The sequence below is a fragment of the Hyaena hyaena genome, unplaced genomic scaffold, assembly GCF_003009895.1.
Source record: "Hyaena hyaena isolate Hyena2069 unplaced genomic scaffold, ASM300989v1 scaffold_635, whole genome shotgun sequence".
Lineage (NCBI taxonomy): Eukaryota > Metazoa > Chordata > Mammalia > Carnivora > Hyaenidae > Hyaena > Hyaena hyaena.
Window position 1 is genome coordinate 892,680 of NW_024081269.1, and position 18,644 is coordinate 911,323.

Genomic DNA, 18,644 nt, shown 5'->3' on the forward strand with positions numbered 1-18,644 from the left:
ATTACTTTGGCTATTCGGGGTCTTTTGTGGTTCCATACAAATTTTTGGATAGTTTGTTCTAGTTTTGAGAAGTATGCTGGTGCAATTTTGATTGGAATTGCATTGAATGTGTAGAGTGCTTTAGGAAGTAATGACATCTTAACTATATTTATTCTTCCTATCCATGAGCATGGAAGGTGGAAACTTTTTATTTCCTTGATTTCTCATGATGCTATTTATCCCTGGTTCTTCTTGCGAACCTTTATCTTTTCCGTTTGTTTGTTTGTTTGTTTATTTGTTTGTTTTCTGAGCTTCAGTGGATCCTGAAGACCTTGTCATTTACCTGCAAATCTCAGGTCCCTTGTACTTGCCTTTTTTCTGCTTGGAAGATGCTCTCCACCCCCAACTCCTCCACTGCCAACCCCATGGTCAGTATCAAATATCACATTATCAGAAAGCTCGTTCCTGGTCACCTTCTCTAAAATAACAGCCTCCTTTTCCATCCCCTCAGTCCCTTTACCTGGCTTAGCACTTCTCACTACCTGACACAGAATGGAAGTGACTTCGTTTGATTCTGTGCTGCATTCTTCATCATCTAAAGTGCCTGGTACATTATAGACACTCAGTAAATATTTGTGAAATATTAACTAGGTAATCAGATTATAAGCTTTCTGAGGGCAAAGATTCTATCTTAATCTTCTTCTGAATTTTCTGAAGTGCAGTTCTCCATTGCAGTGGAGGTATAGGTAAAATACATGGAATTTTAGATGAGAAATTACTTAAAACTAGCAGAGTTTTAGATAACGTCTGAGAACACAACAGAACCATAAATGCAGGAAAGCCCAGAGTTGGAACCTGACTAATCCTAGTTGATGGACACTTAAGGCATCTGAAAAATACAGATTCCTAGGCCCCCACCCCTTGGTGATTCAGTAAAGCTAGGATGGGGCCAGGAATTAAATTTCCAAATGATTTTAAATAGCCAGATTTGAAAACTACTGGTTTGGAGGTTATGTGGAATAGGATCCTGGAAAACAGGATTGGAAGGATGGACTAAAGAAAGATAATGGAGGTTGGGAGGCTTTTGAGAGGCACTGGAGGACAGTGTATGACAGTGCAGACCCTGGAACCAGACCCTGACTTTCAGTCCTAGCTCTGTCATTTCTTAATCACATGATCTTAACCCCTGCACCTCAGTTTCCTTCTCTGGGAAAGAGGGTCATATTAGTCAAAGGGCTCAAAGGGCTGTGATCTGCATAAATGAGTAAATGTGTATAAAGACTTTGTAACCGTGCCTGGTGTATTATAAGTGACATGTGAGTGGGCTCCCTTCATCATCGCCACCATCAAGTAGAGCAGTGACAGTAGTGTCGCACATTAGAGAACCCAGCCAGCAGTGTTTGAGACAAATTTGGGGGGTGGGAGATCAGTTAGGAGGCTTATTCAGGAGAGACAGAAAGAAGGTCTGACTTAAAGGTAAATATTTATATATATGTATATAGATTTGTACACAAACACAACAGAGGTAGAATCAACTAAGCTTGATGACTGGATGGTGGCAGGATCGGGAAGAGGGAAGGCTGCACAGAGTTCAGGTTTAGGTGATGATGGTGCCGTTCAGAGACTACTGTGAAAGCAGCGGCGTGCTGGTACTAACCAGCAGCCTCTGGGCCAGCTGTTGTACATCTCTGAATTTAAGAGGATTCGAGGCCACTTAGGGAGATGGGCTATTGAAGACTGCAGGATTGGGACTTTGAAGGGAGGTCAGACCTGGAGATAAAATCAACCACATAGAAAGCCTCTGGTTAAAGTTCTCTGTGTGGATGGTGTTGCCCAAGGAGAAAGCACATCTAGACCTGAGGACCAAGGGCAGAATCCAAGGCCCACTTCCACTTCTCAGGTAGAAGGGAAAAGGGCCAGTTATAAGAAGGGAAAGGAACTAATGTTAAAGAACTAATGAGAGTCAGTGTCTTGGAAACCAAAGGAGAAAAAAATTCTAAGAAAGGGGAATATTAAAGTTTTGCATGCTACAGAGAGGTTGAAAAGATGGGATGGTAATTAGTAAATTGTGGGTGATCTTGAAAAGAGCAATTTTAGTAGACAGTTGAGGGTAAGACCAGAGTGTAGGGGGTTAAGACGTCAGGAGTTAGAGGCAGCATCTGACCATGTAAACGAAGACCTGCAGACAAGAGTGGGCTTGGTGAGCGCAGGATGATGGGCATCAGCGTGAGTGGATCAGGGCCAGGGTGGTAGGGAGTTGGGTGGGATAGAAGATGATGGAGCCAAGATGTAGAGGCCCTGAGATTCCAAAATGAAGAGGTAAGACTTGGTGTATCAAGGAGTTATGTTGAAGAAAGTAAAAAAATAAATAAATTAAAAAAATTTAAAACAAAGTAAAAATAAAAGAGTGACTTAGGACTTAGGATATTCATTTGGCAGCCTGTATGAACCGAATTAAAGGTCGAGAACCAGGCAGGCAGATCAGTTAGGAGGTTCTTACATTCATGTAACCAGGAGATACTGATGACCTAAGCTGGGGAGGTGCAGGGGCCTCTTAATGCAAGTACTTCCTCACTCACCCCTCACCACAGAGCTGGGGGGCAAAGCTGTGGGTGTTATGAGGCAGCTGGAAAAGGCCAAAGCCAGTTCATAAGAAAGAATGGGATTCTCATTAAAGTACCTTTTTGGGAGTCTTTTAGGCTTACGAAATTAATTTTAATTGGCAGGAGAGCTATTTTCTGGCCTTTCAGAGAAGCTCTAGCTGTGTTGTTGAACTTCTGGTATTGCTTTGTGATCACTCTCAGAGGGGGAGTGTTTATCTCCAGAAATATTTATGTTTGAAACCAATTTCCTTTTGTCTTCCTTTGTAGGCTAGGTCCTTCCACAAAAGTGTTCCTGTGAAAGCATTTCCTGCTTTTCTTCAGACGGTGAGTGGTTACCAGAGAAGGCTGGTTAATTACTGAAGCAGATGCGTATGATCTCTTTTTCTGTTTTTTAATGTTTTATTTATTTCTGAGAGAGAGAGTGTGAGCAGGGCAGGGTCAGAGAGAGAGGGAGACACAGAATCTGAAGCAGGTTCCAGGCTCTGAGCTGTCAGCATAGAGCCCGACGCAGGGCTCGAACCCACGAACCATGAGATCATGACCTGAGCTGAAGTCGGATGCTTACCCGACTGAGCAACCCCAGGCGCCCTTCTTTTTCTGTTTTATAAGGTTCCCAGTGAAGTTCCTTAGTTTGGAGTCTTTGTGTTGGTTTCCCTACCTTAATGGTGGGTTTTGTTAGTTACATTCAGCTTTTGGTCATGCCTGTAGTTCCCAGAGGCAGGTGAGTCGAGTCCCCAGACTGCATAGGTCTGTACAGAGAGGTGTGTGTGTGTGTGTGTGTGTGTGTGTGTGTGAGAGAGAGAGAGAGAGAGAGAGAGGGAGAGAGAGAGAGAGAAAGAGAAACCGTTAACCAGACTTTGCCTTTGAACCAAATCCTGATTTGTGAATGTCCAGTTGAGCTCTAATTATGAGGTTGTGTTCTGTCTGTATCTTAATGGAATCTTCTAGTTGTAAAAACTAAACTCTCAGAATAGAGATTTAGACAATCTAAAAATAATAAAAGTAATAATCACCTATCATTCTGAGACCCAGACATAACCAATATTTATTCTGTTCTTTTTTTTTTAAATGAATTTCTGTGTATAGTTGAAATCATACTTTATATGTCATTGTCTTACCTATCAACCATCTAGCTACATCATTAAAAATATTTATAAATATTTAATAGCTATATAATATTCTATCATGTGCTTATACCTTAACTTCATTTATCAACTATTCCTTATAATTGGATATTATAAACTATTAAAAATGAACATAGTAGAATTCTAGGAGATGGAAAGTCGATCATAAAATATTAACTATTACTTAATGTTACAGAACATTATGAATAATGTGAGCTCTTTTTTCCAAAAAAAAAGAGAGCATGTGAAAGTACACTAAAATATCTTCAAAGTTTTTCTTTCATTCTCTTTAACATTTTTTTTCATATTTTTTAATGTTTATTTTATTTTTGAGAGAGAGAGTGTGACTGAGGAAGGGGCACAAAGAGCAGAGACAGAGGATCTGAAGCAGGCTGAGCTGTCAGCACAGAGCCTGATGTGGGGCTTGAACTCACGAACCGTGAGATCATGACCTGAGCCGAAGTCAGATGCTTAACTGAGCCACCCAGGCACCCCTTTTTTGAAATTTTTAATGTTACAGATGAATCTGATATATCTATATATGTATGCAAGTGTTATAAAGCATAGTATCACGAACACGTGTGAACTCATCACTCAATCCAGGAACTAGAATGTCACCGTTCAATCCCACTCGTGTGTTTTCCCCTATTTCATCACCTACCTCTGCCTGCCTCCTCCAAGTAGCTGTCCTGAATTTTGAATTTATTATCCTCTTGCTTTTATTCCAGAAAGGCTTTTCCCCATTTTATATATTCCTAAAATATACATTGTTTAGTTTTGTTTTCGAGCTTTATAAAAATGGATCATACCTATTTGTCTTCTAGGACACACACACACCCTTATCCATATTACTTCATCTAGCTATTGTACACTCATTTCACTGCAGTATATTTCATTGTGTGAACAGTATACTTTTTTTCTTTTTTTTTTTTTGGTCAAAGACCTGGATTGTTTCTAGGTTTTTTGCTAATATAACATAAAGCAGCTGTGCACATTCATGCACATATCTCCTGTTATATGTAAGTCTAGGGTTTAAGAAGTAGATGCTGAGTTTGTACATATCCTCATCTGTCTCTAAGTGTGTAGAAAAAAAATTTGGGAAAAAATACAATCTGTTTTGTTGTCTTTTTTTTTTTTTTTTTTAAATGTTTTATTTATTTCTAGGAGAGAGAGAGAGAGACAGCGTGAGCAGGGGAGGGTCAGAGAGAGAGGGAATCACAGACTGAAACAGGCTCTAGGCTCTGAGCTGGCAGTCAGCACAGAGCCCGATGCGGGGCTTGAACCCACAAACCGCGAGATCATGACCCAAGCGAAAGTCGGACGCTTAACCGACTAAGCCACCCAGGTGCCCCTGTTTTGTTGTCTTTTGGCTCAGAGTCCAGAGAAGCACAGCAGGACCTCTGCTGGACACACAGGTTGTACCTCAGGCACTAGGGGGAGCTGTGCATGTGGACAAGAGGGCAAAAGGTGCCTCTTCGGAGTTTGTGCAAAACTAAGTGTATTCTCTGTTAAGTAAATAAATATTTAATAAAACACATTTCATTGAAGTAAGATAAAAATGTACAGATTAATAAAAATAACTGAAAACCATAAAATAAAGAGCACTGCCCATCACCACTGTGTTCCATCCTGCTCCCCAATCCTCATGAAAGCTGTATCAAGCTTTGTGTGATGGGGGAGACATGGGGTGACATTTATAGGGACCTGTGATGGTCCTCCCAGGTTGCAAATTGTTTTCTAGCAAGAACATGGAGACCCATTAAACTTTCCCACAAAATAAGTTTGTAAATGAACAACTCGAGCTCCTCCTCATTTCTGTGAGAGGTGGTGGTGGTGGGGGTGATGGCATTCACTGTCCTTGATTGAAACACCCATTTTGTTTTCTACAGAACCTAGTAATAAGAACCGACAAACAGTAATTTCTCTAATCTTTTACACATTTCAACCATAACACTATAAATTATGATCAGAATTGGCTTGGTATTTCTAGTACTAGCTCTTTGATCCTGTTTTACTGGCCTAATAGGAACTTCTTAGAAGATGTCTTTGGAGCATCTGGGTGGCTCAGTTGGTTAAGTGTCCGACTCTTGGTTTTGACTCAGGTCATGATCTCATGGTTCATGGGTTCAAGTCCCAGGCTTGATAAGTAAGCCTCAGGCTCATTGTGGAGTCTGCTTGGAATTTCTCTCTCCCTTTCTCTCTGCCCCTCCCCCATCCAAATTCATTTTTTTTTTAAAAGAAGATATTTTTATTTTTTTTCTCTGCCCTTTAAATTCTCATTTAAATTCTTTATACATAGAAGACCATCTCAGGGAAACTAAATAGCCTTAATACTTAGAATTTTTCTTTAGTTTCTTTTAAAAAGCTCTTTAAAAATTCTTTTTAATGTTTATTTATTATTTTGAGAGAGAGCAAAAGCATGGGAGGGGCAGAGAGAGAGGGAGACACAGAATCTGAAGCAACCTCCAAGCCCTGAGCTGTCAGCACAGAATCTGACATGGGGCTCCAACTCACAGAACATGAGATCATGATTGAGCCAAAATTGGATGCTTAACCGATTAAGCCACCCAGGCGCCCCAGTTTCTCTAAAAAACTTAATCATTCTATGATCTAATGACCATTCTTCTCCTTTACCAGGTTGCCCTGGAGGACTATTTAAAGAAAATTCAACAGGTGGATTTTGACATATTCCACCCATCTTTACAACGGAAGAATACACTACTACCATTATCTTTGTATATTCAGTCATGGAGAAGAAGATATTAAAATAATTTTATGGCACTGACTTTTACTTTTATTAGTTTTACAAAAGTATACTATTTACAGTTCTTGTTTACAAACAGCAGGAGCTGACTGTTTTACTTAAGAATTTTTAGGATGGGGGTGTGGGGCTCACAGACTTGATGAGATGTTGCTGGGGGGCCAGAGTGCCCCAGCATTGCCCAGGCTCTGCCCCAGGCACCAGCGCTGTCACCAGCAGCCCAGCGGGTGTCTGCTGGGCTCTCTCTGTCAGGTGGGAGCCCCAGGAAGGAGTGTGGATTGAGCTGTACTGAGGCTGCAGACCGTGTGCAGCCACCAGGGGGCAGAAGAAGTAATGTCTCCTCGCTTCTTTACCCCTGGACAAGAGCATAGGAGCCCGGCTTGCCTGTGGGGCGGCCACAACTCGAGGGGCCAGTACAGCTAGGGGGCATGAAAAGCGAAGTTAATATCTGAGGAGTGTCAATCACTTTTTCTCCCTAACATTTCATCTTTACAACTCTATGAAAACTTACCCATGATGATAAAAGAACTTTAAGGTGAACCAGCCGGCTGTCGAAAGCTAGAACCCTAGTTTGACCTTAGGTCTGGCTGACTTGAAAGCTTTTACTGTTTTTTTGTTTTTTGATTTTTAATCCCGCTGCTTTACGATCTGTCCTGCAGCATTATCATGACCAAAACTGCCTTAACAAAATGTGTATTAATGTAAAGTATATTACCAAAATTGTATTGAGCATTCATAGGAGATACTACATTTTTTTAAAAACTAGTATACTAGCTGAGCCTCCCAGTGATAAGCTCTGGCCATATACTTTCATCAGTGTTCTCCTCTGATCTTGAAAAAGAGAAATAAGGATTTTTTTTTTTGGTAATTAAAAAATTTTAATCCTCAAGTACATACTAACTACCAAAAACATAGTTGTGTGCACTGGCTGGTCATGGGAAGATCTGGACTCTGAGCCTCTGACTGCAAGGCCAGGGTTATGCCACAGCTTCCTTTCCCTGCCTGTTCCGTGGTCCTCTAGTGTTCTGTCCCTCCATCTCATCTCTCCTAAACCTTCGGCTGGAATTAGTGCCTACTTCCATTGTGAATCAGTGATGGCTTAAAATACTACATTTTTTTGCAAATAAAACTCAAACCAAAGCTGCTTGAGGACAAAGCTACATTGTTTTATTCATCCTGGGGTCCCACAGCACCCTGAATGGCTTCTGATGTAGAGTACATAGAGATTGACAGATGTGGGTCTGTGTGAACATGCAAGGTGGCGGTATGTGTGAGTATACTCTTGATAGTGATGCTGAGGGAATATCCTCTAGTTTAATTCTGTGGCTTTCGAGACTTTTAGCTTATCTATAAGAGGCTAGTGCAAGGAGATGGGACACGTTTCCTCTTGGGATTTGGAATGGCCCAGGGTTGAAGAGTCTATTAGAGACAGTCTTTGTTAGGAAGCATTGTCTGTGGGCCTTCCCAGCTTAAATCTGGCAGCAATCAGCTGCTAAGCATCTTGGTTCCTGTCTAATGATCTCAAAAAGAAGGGCTTAAACACACAAGTCCACACAAGTGGATTCCTTATTGGCTTACAAACCAATTTACTAGTAAGTAAATCATTTCAAATTACTCTCCACACCATTTTAAATTTGATGCTTAGAAATTCAGATGAACTGAAGTTTGCAGTCCCCTAGAGATTAAAATGGGGCCTTACTCAGTGACATTTACCATACTATTAACTTCATGGCAGAAAAGACACTCCCTTAGATGGTGCCGACATTGTTTTTCATTTTTCAAATTTCTGAGGGTTTCTTATTAGACCATTTGAAAGGAGTCCGATACATGTTCAGACTGTTTAAGATGTATTAAAATACATCTTGTTGTGGAGAGCAACAGATGACAGATAATTTACAGATTCATCTCAATGTAGGCAAAGTTGCACATCATCATAAAAAACGTTCTGAGTAGTTCCCACTCCACTGGCAGGATTCTTCCTCTCTTTTTGATTAAATGTCTCCTTTTGACAAAATTAAATTACTCTTGAGAAACATAACAGCATCTAACACTCAGCAGAGCATGAATTTGGACCATTATGCTTTAATCTCTATATTTATTTTCCAAAGGATAAAACTGCCTCAGAGATGTTAAGTTCAAGGTTACATAGCCATTAGAACTAGAGCTGGATGCCAAACCCACATTAGTTCAACGCCAAAGCCCACAATCCATGTATTTTTACCTTTCTTGAGACTGTAAAATACACTGCCAAGTTTAAAAGCTCAAGGGCACAACTTTTTCAGAAATAAGTATTACTATATGTTTTTAAGGTACAGATGAGGTTAAAAAGCATAGTTACATGAATTCCAACTACAAATTAGGTGCAACTGGAATAGTAAGTGCTGGACACGGGGTCTATACGGGAGAGACATGTCACCACTTCAGAGGTCAAAAGGTTTCCCAGAGAAGGTGACATGTGAGCAGTGTCAGGAAGGTTGGGTAGGACCCAGAGTTTGGGGAGGGGGTGTATTTGTAGGGAGGTCTCGGCTGAGGAGGCAGTGGGGACAAAGGCCGGGAGGCAAAACGGAGAGCCTGTGTGAAAACTCTTAATATTTTGGCTTTTACTTAAATAAAAAGAACAGAATGTAATGTCCAGAGTTCTCAGAAAAGTCTGTGAATAAATTGTGGTGACATCCTCTGGTACAGGGAGACATTCTGAATGAAGATCAAGGAGTTGTGAGTTTATATTTTTCCCCTTTCACCAAATCCCTAAGTGCCCTTGGATCTGTTTTAGCTCTTATAGTCTTCTCTGAAGACACAGGCCTCATAACCTTGCCCAGAAAGATCCACAGAGTTATAAACATACAGTTATTGAAAACAAAACATTATCCTGTTTGTCCCTGTAAGGAGGACTGAGCAAGAAACCACTAATACCCAGAATTGGGAAGGGTAATGGCAGTGGGTTGGGAGGAGTCGGGGGGAGCTGGGGAGTGAGGGACGAATCCATTAGGTAACTGGTCCTTCACAAGGCCTGCTTTCTCCTCTGAGAAACATATTTCTTGGGTAACTAAAAAGGTATTTCTAAAGAATTTGGACCCTTAAGATCAGAAAGAGGGTGACAAGCAGGAAATGTGACTATATTTATGGACTAATGGATCTATGGATGTGAATTTTTCCATCAAATCAGTATACCAGGTAAAGGGGTTTGCTCAACAATAAAAGGAAAATTTGGCACACTAAATCATTAAATGTGTAACTCGTTTGTAGTATAAGCTGAATAAAGACATTTTAAAAGTTGAGATGCAGAGCAGTACAGTGCTTTCAAGCACTTAAAAGAGTGTGGGCTCTTGAGGAGCCTGACTGCCTGGGTTCAAACCCCAGGTCCATAACCCTGATAGCTGTGTAACCTCAGCGAGTTTCATGAACTTTCCCGTGCCTCAGTTTTTTCATTTACAAAATGGGCAAAATCATGTCCATCTCAATAGTTGTTATGAGGAGTAAAAGAATTAATACATGTAAAGTGCCTAGAACAAGGACTTAGATGTTCTAAACATTAAATGATGTGTTAATAATATACAGAAGTCACACACCGGCAGCCTAAACCAAATGAGGCCTGCAGGCAAGACATCTGAAAAAGAAGTAGACATTGAATGCTTCTGGACAGAAGGTGTACTCTCCCAACTGGCTTCAGGCCTCAGGCCCCAGGACGGGGGTCTCTCACCCCCAGCCTGACTCATGTGTCCATGTTACTTGTCCCTTCTCTAAGCACTCGTGTTTGCTGGAGAATTTGTGGGTGGTGCATTGATAACAAGTGATGGCCAATCCGAGGCTGGCTTCACAGAAATGCCCACTTTCTCCCCCAAAGCCAGCCATATGGTAACTGTTGTTGGTACATCTGTCCCTTGCTCAAAGTTCTTTGAGTGCAAGACAATGTTTTATTCATCTTTGTGTCCCCAGAACCTGGCATAAACCCTGATGCTGCTCTATGCATCTTTGTGTCCGAATGAACATGCCGTGGTAGAGGGGTGGTGGGTTCTGAGGAAATATGAACACCATGGGGCTCGAATGTGCAGGCCGGACCAGGGGTGCGTGTCAAGGGTGTGGCAACTGCGCTGTAACACAATGGCGTTCAAGAAACTAGGCTGTTGGGCACCACTGCAAAGTAGGGTGTGAGCGAGGAAGGAAAGACCAAGAAATCACAGACGCACTCAGGGGTCTGGATTTTAAGAATGGGCATGAAATTTGGAAATAAATACCTCACAAATGGTCCATAACACATGTATTTTGTGTACGTGTTCCCGGATGTTATTTGCAGTATTTCTAGTGTAATCATTGTTTGGATAAGCAGTACCTTTGAGTCAAATATGAGATAAAATGTCTTTATTCTTAGTTGATAAGTCTGAGGGCTGACTTTTGATTACCCTGTACAAATAACTGTTTTCCTTTGAGTCACCCTTTTCTAGTTAAACAGTCCAGCTTTGGTGTACTGTACGCTTTCCCTTTTTATTTTCGATCGCGATTAATCTTCCCAGCTGCTTAGTTATATAATATTATCCTGTGTGTTTAAAACACAGGCCTACAGATTGAATTTCTCACAGAGCAAGTTAAAACCACAGGATCTCTTTTATGGGGGCTACAAAGAATTTTTAAGAAGTCAACATGAACAATTTGAGGAGCGATTTCACTATCTCTTATATTAACTCCTTGCTGCAGTGGTTTTATCCTATATTAATCTTCTAGGTTGACAAAGGTGTTGAGAAAGTTCTCATTTCAATGAATCAACATAAAGACACTTCCTTCATTCCTTTTAAGTTCCTCCACTGGGTTGTTAGAAATCTGTTTTGAGTCTTGGTTTGGAGTGTATAACACACTCTTTCCTGAGAGAGATTTTTCCTGAGATTTTTAAAAAAATTAATGCTTCTAGTTTTAACACAAGTAATGTACATGTGTTCATTGCAGAAATAGTGGGAAAAAATAAATAGAAAAGTAGTTAGGAAAAATATTCTTAAAAATAACTCTAATTTTACCAGGTAAGAGAAGACTGCCATTAACATTTTGGTCTATTTTCTTCCAATTTCTCCCTTGGCATACAAAATAACAAAATTGGTATATTCTGTGTGTTGTGTTTTAGTCTGCATTTTAGTTGAGTAATACAATGTAAAGTAATACAATATAACAAGATATTAGAAAAATATTTTTAATTTTTATTCTATAGAACATTAGTGGGAATATGTTCTCTCTCTTATTTTGCAATGATACTCTAAATTGCACCCAAAGCCCTCAGCCTTCTGAAGTCAACCTTTCCTTTTGTTTTTTTAAGCTTTCTTTTTAAAATTTTATTTATATTTTTTAAAATATTTATTTTTTGAGAGAGAACAAATTGGGGAGGGGCAGAGAGAAGAGGACAGAGGATCTAAAGCAGACTCTGCACTGACTGGATGATAGCAGTGAGCCTGATGCGGGGCTCAAACCCACAAACCGCAAGATCATGACCTGAGCTGAAGTTGGAGGCTCAACCAACTGAGCCACCCAGGTGCCCCTTAAATTTTTATTTTATAAAGAGAAAGTGAGCGGGGGAGAGAGAGAGAGACAGAATGAGAGAGAAGATGTTAAGCAGGCTCCACACAGCATGGAACTCAATGTGGGGCTCGGATCCCACAAGCCTGGGATCATGACCTGAGCCGAAATCAAGAGTTGGATGCCCTGGGGCACCTGGGTGGCTCAGTCAGTTAAGCATCCGACTCTTGATTTTGGCTCAAGTCATGATCTCATGGTCCATGAGTTCAAGCCCTGTATAGGCACTGTCAGTGTAGAGCCTGTTTGGGATTCTCTCTCTCTCCCTTTCTCTCTGTCCCTACCCTGCATATTATGCTCTCTCTCTCTCTCAAAATAAAGAAATAAACTTAAGGAAAAAAAGAAGAGTTGGATGCTCACCTAACTGAGACACCCAGTTGCCCTCCAACCTTTCCTTTAATAACCAAATAAAGTGGTACAGGACATCCCATGGAATGCTCCATGAAAAGCCATCATCATAACCTTTGTCAGTATTTATAAGATTTCCAGGGTAGAATGGAACACAGGATTTCTATACTTCTATCACTTCTCCATAAAGTGTCGTTTGCCTTTTTTTTTTTTTAATATTTTTATTTATTTCTAGGAGAGAGAGAGAGAGACAGCGTGAGCAGGAAAGGGTCAGAGAGAGAGGGAGACACAGACTCTGAAATAGGCTCCAGGCTCTGAGCTGGCAGTCAGCACAGAGCCTGACTTGGGGCTCGAACCCACGAACCGCGAGATCATGACCTAAGCGAAAGTCGGACGCTTAACCGACTAAGCCACCCAGGTGCCCCTCGTTTGCCTTTCAATTTCTTTTATTTTTAAAACAACTTCTTTCAGTATTTTTGTTTTGATGTTTTTGTATTTAAACCCACATAAAATGAATCTGAGGCAGGATGTGAAGTATGGATCCACAGACAGTTGCCCAGTTGAACCAATACCATCAGCCAGGTTAAGCATATACTCAATATCCAAGTTGAATCTGAAGGGTAATTTAAATAATCTAGATGAGGTCACATTTTAAAGGAATGTTCTAACTCCCCTTTGTTAAAAATAAAAGATGCTTTGAGAATCGGGAACTCTCAACACATTACACAGTTCTAAGTCTCCTTGACTGTTTTCTTTTTTTCTCATGGTCTTGGACAGGTACAAAATAAAACAGGATTTTCATTGTTTCCTGATGAGCTAGCTCAGTCGTGAGCCATTGTAAGAGAAGAGGCATGCTGGGTCCTGGGCTTGACCAAGGAATGTGAGACAGACTAATAATAATTCAGCTCTATCCAAACGAATGTTCACTTAAATAAAATTTAATGATTCATTTAGTGTGGCTGGAGCTGGTGCCTATGAGGACCATTTTTCCCCACTCAAGGCACCATCTTCTTCTGTGGGAGTGGGACCTGTTTCCATTACTTGTTATGTGAGGAGATGCTTGTGGGACCTGCTGTTTCCACGATGTTTAGTGTCTCATATAGACTGAGGCCCCGCTGTTCAGCTCACCTCTTAAACTAGTTCTAGGGGCACAAGTTCTTATTCTCTCCAGCTTTTTCATGAGCGTGCCTCTATGTGTGTGTGTGTGGGGGGGGGGATGATGAGCAATAGATGACACTCATGTTGTGTTCCCTGAATGTCAGAGGCAAAATTACACCAGTATGTGCCTCACAATGTGTGGGCTCCGAAGGACCAACCCAGCTGGGTCCTGGTGAGAACTGGAGGTGAAAGACAGACACTGATTTTGCTTTTGCCAGAGGAAGACTTACTACTGCAACTAACCACCAGTGTAGCTGCAGGGGTCCGGCCTCATGGAATGTTCCTAGAAGATACACCTAGGAGGATGGAGAAGCAGGAAGGAAGAGAAAATTGGGGCAGGCATGGATCTGAGGGACGGATGCTTCCTGGAAAGGCTGCTCTCTTGTCCTGACCACGGAGCAGTCCACTGAGAGGCCTGGTTCTGCAGTTACCCAGAATGCCCAGCACATGGAGAGGTTGTTTTCTGAGGCAAAGGGTATTTTCTTGTCACTGGTAAATTTTCTCCCATAATGGAAAAAAAAAGGCATTTGGCTCTTCCTCCATCTTTTTTTCTCTTTGTTCAAGGGAGAAAGCAGAAGGGTCCTTGTCTTGATTTTAAAATTTTTCAATCTTGATGCAAATTCCCCAGATGGGATTTTTTTTTCCCCAGTGACACTTCTGGGATACAACTCATTAGATATGTGGTAGTAACTTCAATCACTATTTAGATTGACATAGCACTTCCTGTTGGCAGTTTTATCTTCCTTGAACCAAGGAAAACACACTAGGGAGAAGAGACTGTGGGTTAATATTAAGTGTGACCCTATCTTGAGGATGGCCTCTTCATTCTCTGATTGTGAACATTAGCAATTTCCTGTGTTACCACAGTCACTACTTCATGCACATCACTGAGTACATTGGTGGTTCCAATCTTCATTGTCTACACCTGGAATGAGTTGCCCAGGGAATTAAAAAAAAAAAAAAAGATGTGTTACTCACTCAGCAAACTGGATGCTCTGTTAGGGACTGGGGAAGCAAGGAGATCTATGGTGCCATAGCACCCCTTGTCCTGCCAACAGTTTGGTTTTATGAGCCTTCCAGAAAATTCTTCCCTTTTGCTTATGCACGTTTGAGTTGAATTTCTGTCCCTCATAACCACAACAGTCTGGTCAACTGAGGGGCTGAGAGCCTGAAGGAATGAGATGTATTTGCCATATCCTTTGCTGAGTAAAAGGCACAACCGTCACCTTGCTGCTGGGGGACACGGGGACCAAGTGTGTGCTATGAGTTTGTATGCTCAGAGATACATGACAAATTTTCATCGTAGCCACTGCACATGCACCTTAGTTAAGGTGAGACATTGCCTACAGATGTTGAATGTACATAGGATTGCTCAGCCAGGAAAGAGAAGTTAGTCTAAATAGGGGAGTTCCCGGCAGAGCAATATTTTGGCCAATCGTTTTTGAAAACATCTGTGAATGTGGAAATATCTTTGTAAATCCGGATTTTCATCATTTTGGTTTTCTTAAAGTGAGTGCCTCCCCTGTCTTGGTTGCTGCCTCCTTTTTGGGAAAGGAAGAGTTGAGGCAGATACGGTGCAATATCAATTCATAATGAAAGTGAAATACATTTTAAATCTTTGCTTTTGATGAACTAACTCCAATATAAATGCAATGTTTATATGTAAGTATTTAAAGGGCCGATAGGTCTGATTAGTGGATTTTTTTTAATATTTTTATTTATTTCTAGGAGAGAGAGAGAGAGACAGCGTGAGCAGGGGAGGGTCAGAGAGAGAGGGAGACACAGATTCTGAAATAGGCTCCAGGCTCTGAGCTGGCAGCCAGCACAGAGCCCGACGCGGTGCTTGAACCTACGAACCGTGAGATCATGACCTAAGCGAAAGTCGGACGCTTAACCGACTAAGCCACCCAGGCGCCCCATGATTAATGGATTTTTTTTTTAATTGTGATATTTGGTCATAATATTTGGCATATATTCCATGGGCAACTGAAAAGACTATGTATTCTGCTGTTGTTGGGTGAAGTGTTCCACAAATGTCAATCAAACCCTGTTACTTGATGATGTTTCATAACCTTGCTGATTCTGTCTAGCTGTTCTGTCAACTGTAGAGAGAGGTATGTCGGATTCTCCAACTATAACTATGGGTTTGTCTACTTCTCCTTTTCATTCTATTACCTTTTGCTTTACATATTTTGTAGCTCACTATTTGGTGCCTCCGTCATATTTAAGATTCCTATGTCTTCTTGGTGGAGTATCCTTTTGTCATTACATAATATGCCTATCACTGGTAAATTTTTTCACTCTGAAGTGTAGTTTATTGATATTATAATAGCCACTCCTGTTTTCTTTTGATTCATGTTTGCATATGTTTTTTTCTATCTTTCTACTTTCAAACTACCTATATTGTTATGTTTAAGTGAATTTCTTGTGGCCAGCATTCAGTTGAGTCATATTTTCTAATCCATTCTGCCAATCTCTTTCAATTGATGGATTTAGATTTATATTTTTGAATTATTTTTATTTATTTATTGAAGTGTAGTTGACATACAAAGCTATGTTAGTTTCATGTATAGAGTATAGTGATTTGATAATTCTATATATCATGCTATGCTTGCTAAGATAAATGTAGTTACCATCTGTCAACACACAATGTTATTACACTATCATCGCCTATATTCCCTATGCTTTACTTTTCATCCCTGTGACTTATTTATTTTATTATTGGAAATTTGTACCTTTAATCCCCTTCACCTGTTTTGCCCCCTGGTTCCAACTCCTTCCCATCTGAAAACTACCAGTTTGCTCTCTGTCTTTAATTCTGTTTCTGTTTGTTTTTTAGATTCCACATAGAAGTGAAACTATATGGTATTTGTCTTTGTCCTGTCTTATTTCACTTAGCATAATACCTTCTAGGTCCATCCATGTTGTCGCAGATGGCAAGATCTCACCCTTTTTATGGCCCATACTCCATTGTATGTATACACCACATCTTCTTATCCATTCATCTATTGATAAATACTTGGGTTGCTTCCATATCTTGACTATTGTAAATAACGCTGTCATAAACACTGGGGCTCATATATCTTTTTGAATTAGTGATTTGTTTTCTTCAGGTAAATGCCCAGTAGGAAAATTACTAGATCATACAGTATTATATTTTTAATGTTTTGAGGAAACTCCATAACTTAAATCCCTTTACATCCTTTTGCCTTCCCCTACTTATAAATTCTTTTAAATATTTCCTCTATATACATTTAGAGGCACAAAAGACAGTGTTACAATTTTTGCTTTAACCATCAAACATAATTCAGAAACTTAAGAGAAGAAGGAAATGTATTTACTCATAACTTTTACTTTCTGTTGTTCTTTCTCTCTTCATGATATTCTGAGACTCCTTCCTTTTTCATTTCCTTTCTGTCTGGAGAACTTCCTTTAGCCATTCACTTAAGAGAAGTCTGCTGATGACAAATTCATTTAGTTTTTCTTCAGCTGATAATGTCTTGATTTCCCCTAACCCTTTTTTTCTTTAAGTAGGCTCCATGCCCAGTGTGGAGCCCAATGTGGGGCTTGAACTCACAACCCTGAGATCAAAACCTGAGCTGAGATCAAGAATTAGACACTTAACCAACTGATCCAATTAAGCACCCCTCCCTTCATTCTTGAAGGATATTTCACTGGACATAGAATTCTGGGTTGCCAGTTTTTTCACTTCAGCACTTGCAAAATGCACCATTTCCTTCTGGCCCCCATGGTTTCTGATGGGAAATCTGCTATCATTCAAGTTGTTTTTGTTCCACATAAGGTATTCCTTCTGACTGCTTTCAAGATTCTTTTGTCTTAGTTTTTTTAAAAAATAAGCTCTAAATTTTCTTATACTCAGCAGGCATAAAATTACATTGAAATAAATAGAAGTACAAACATTATATTCAGTCTTGAGAAATTCAATATGGTATGGATTTCTTTGGTTTATCCTGTTTCTGATTTGCTTACATCTCGTAGGTTTCTGTCTTTTGCCAAATTTGCAAAGTTTTCAGCCATTATTTCTACAAGTATTTTTTCAGCTTTGCTCTCTTTCTCCTCTCCTACTGGGATTTGGATGACATAAATATTAGATTTTTTTTTGTTATGGGCCTGCAGGTCCCTGAGCCTCTGTTCTTTCTTTTCTTTTCTCTTTTCTTTTCTTTCTTTTGTTCTTTCATTCTTTCTTTCTTTCTCTCTCTCTCTTTCTTTCTTTCTTCCCTTAGTCTATTTTCTCTTTATTATTCAGATTGGGCAATTTCTATTGCTGTATATACCAGTTCATTGATTTTATTTTTCTCTGGTCCCTGCATCCTACTTCGAGCCCAACCACTGAGTTAACTTTAGTTACTGTATTTTTTAGTCCTTAAGTTTCCATTTGGTTCTTCTTTATATCTTCTTATTTCTGTACTGGGACTATATTTCCTTACTTGGACTTTCAATTTTTTCATGTTCCAAGCATGTTTGTAATTGGCTTTTAAAGGTAACTTTTTTAGAACCTTCGTCAGGTAATGTTACCATCTCTGTCATTTTAGTGTTGGCATCTACTGACAATATTTTTTCTTCTGAGATTTTTCTAATATTTGGTATATGGGTGGTTTTCAATAGAAGAGCTGGACATTTTGGATATTATGAGATATGGATCTTGCTTAAACCTTCTGTTTTAACTGGTTTTTCTGATACCAATCTGGCAGAGGAAGAGAGGAGCACTGCCTTGTTACTGCCAAGGTCGAGGAGTGTGGGAGTGAGAGGATAGGAGTCTGCATTCACCACTTGACCTATGTTCACACTGGAAGGGCCTCCTAGTTACTTCTGGGCAGGAATGGGAGTTCTAGATCCCACTGGGCATCCACTCATACACACCACCTTGGCCAGGAGAGGCAGAAGTGCCTCCTTACCACTGACACCACAGGAACGTCCTGACTCTCCAGTAGGCCTCCTTTGACACCACGCCAGCAGGGAGGGGGAGGGGCACCTTGTTACTGCTGTCTGTGGGTGGAGTTCCCATCCCCATGTGGTTTCCACTGACACTGCAGTGGCAGGGGCCGTGTTACTGTCACGAGGGGATAAAAGTCCCAGCTCTCTATGGCCTACTCTGAT

The 18,644-nt window shown here is 40.4% G+C and overlaps 1 protein-coding gene across 6 annotated transcripts in view; it reads left to right on the forward strand.

The window, feature by feature from the left end:
• Positions 1 to 7,602, forward strand: part of NDUFAF6 (NADH:ubiquinone oxidoreductase complex assembly factor 6) — a 34,516-nt gene extending 26,914 nt beyond the window's left edge. For all 6 annotated transcript variants that reach the window (XM_039216529.1, XM_039216532.1, XM_039216531.1 and 3 more), the window contains 2 exons: positions 2,850 to 2,906; positions 6,344 to 7,602. In XM_039216529.1, coding sequence (XP_039072460.1) covers positions 2,850 to 2,906; positions 6,344 to 6,472 — 186 coding nt within the window. In that variant the 3' untranslated portion in view covers positions 6,473 to 7,602. The remainder of the gene's footprint in view (positions 1 to 2,849; positions 2,907 to 6,343) is intronic.
• Positions 7,603 to 18,644: the final 11,042 nt, after the last annotated feature.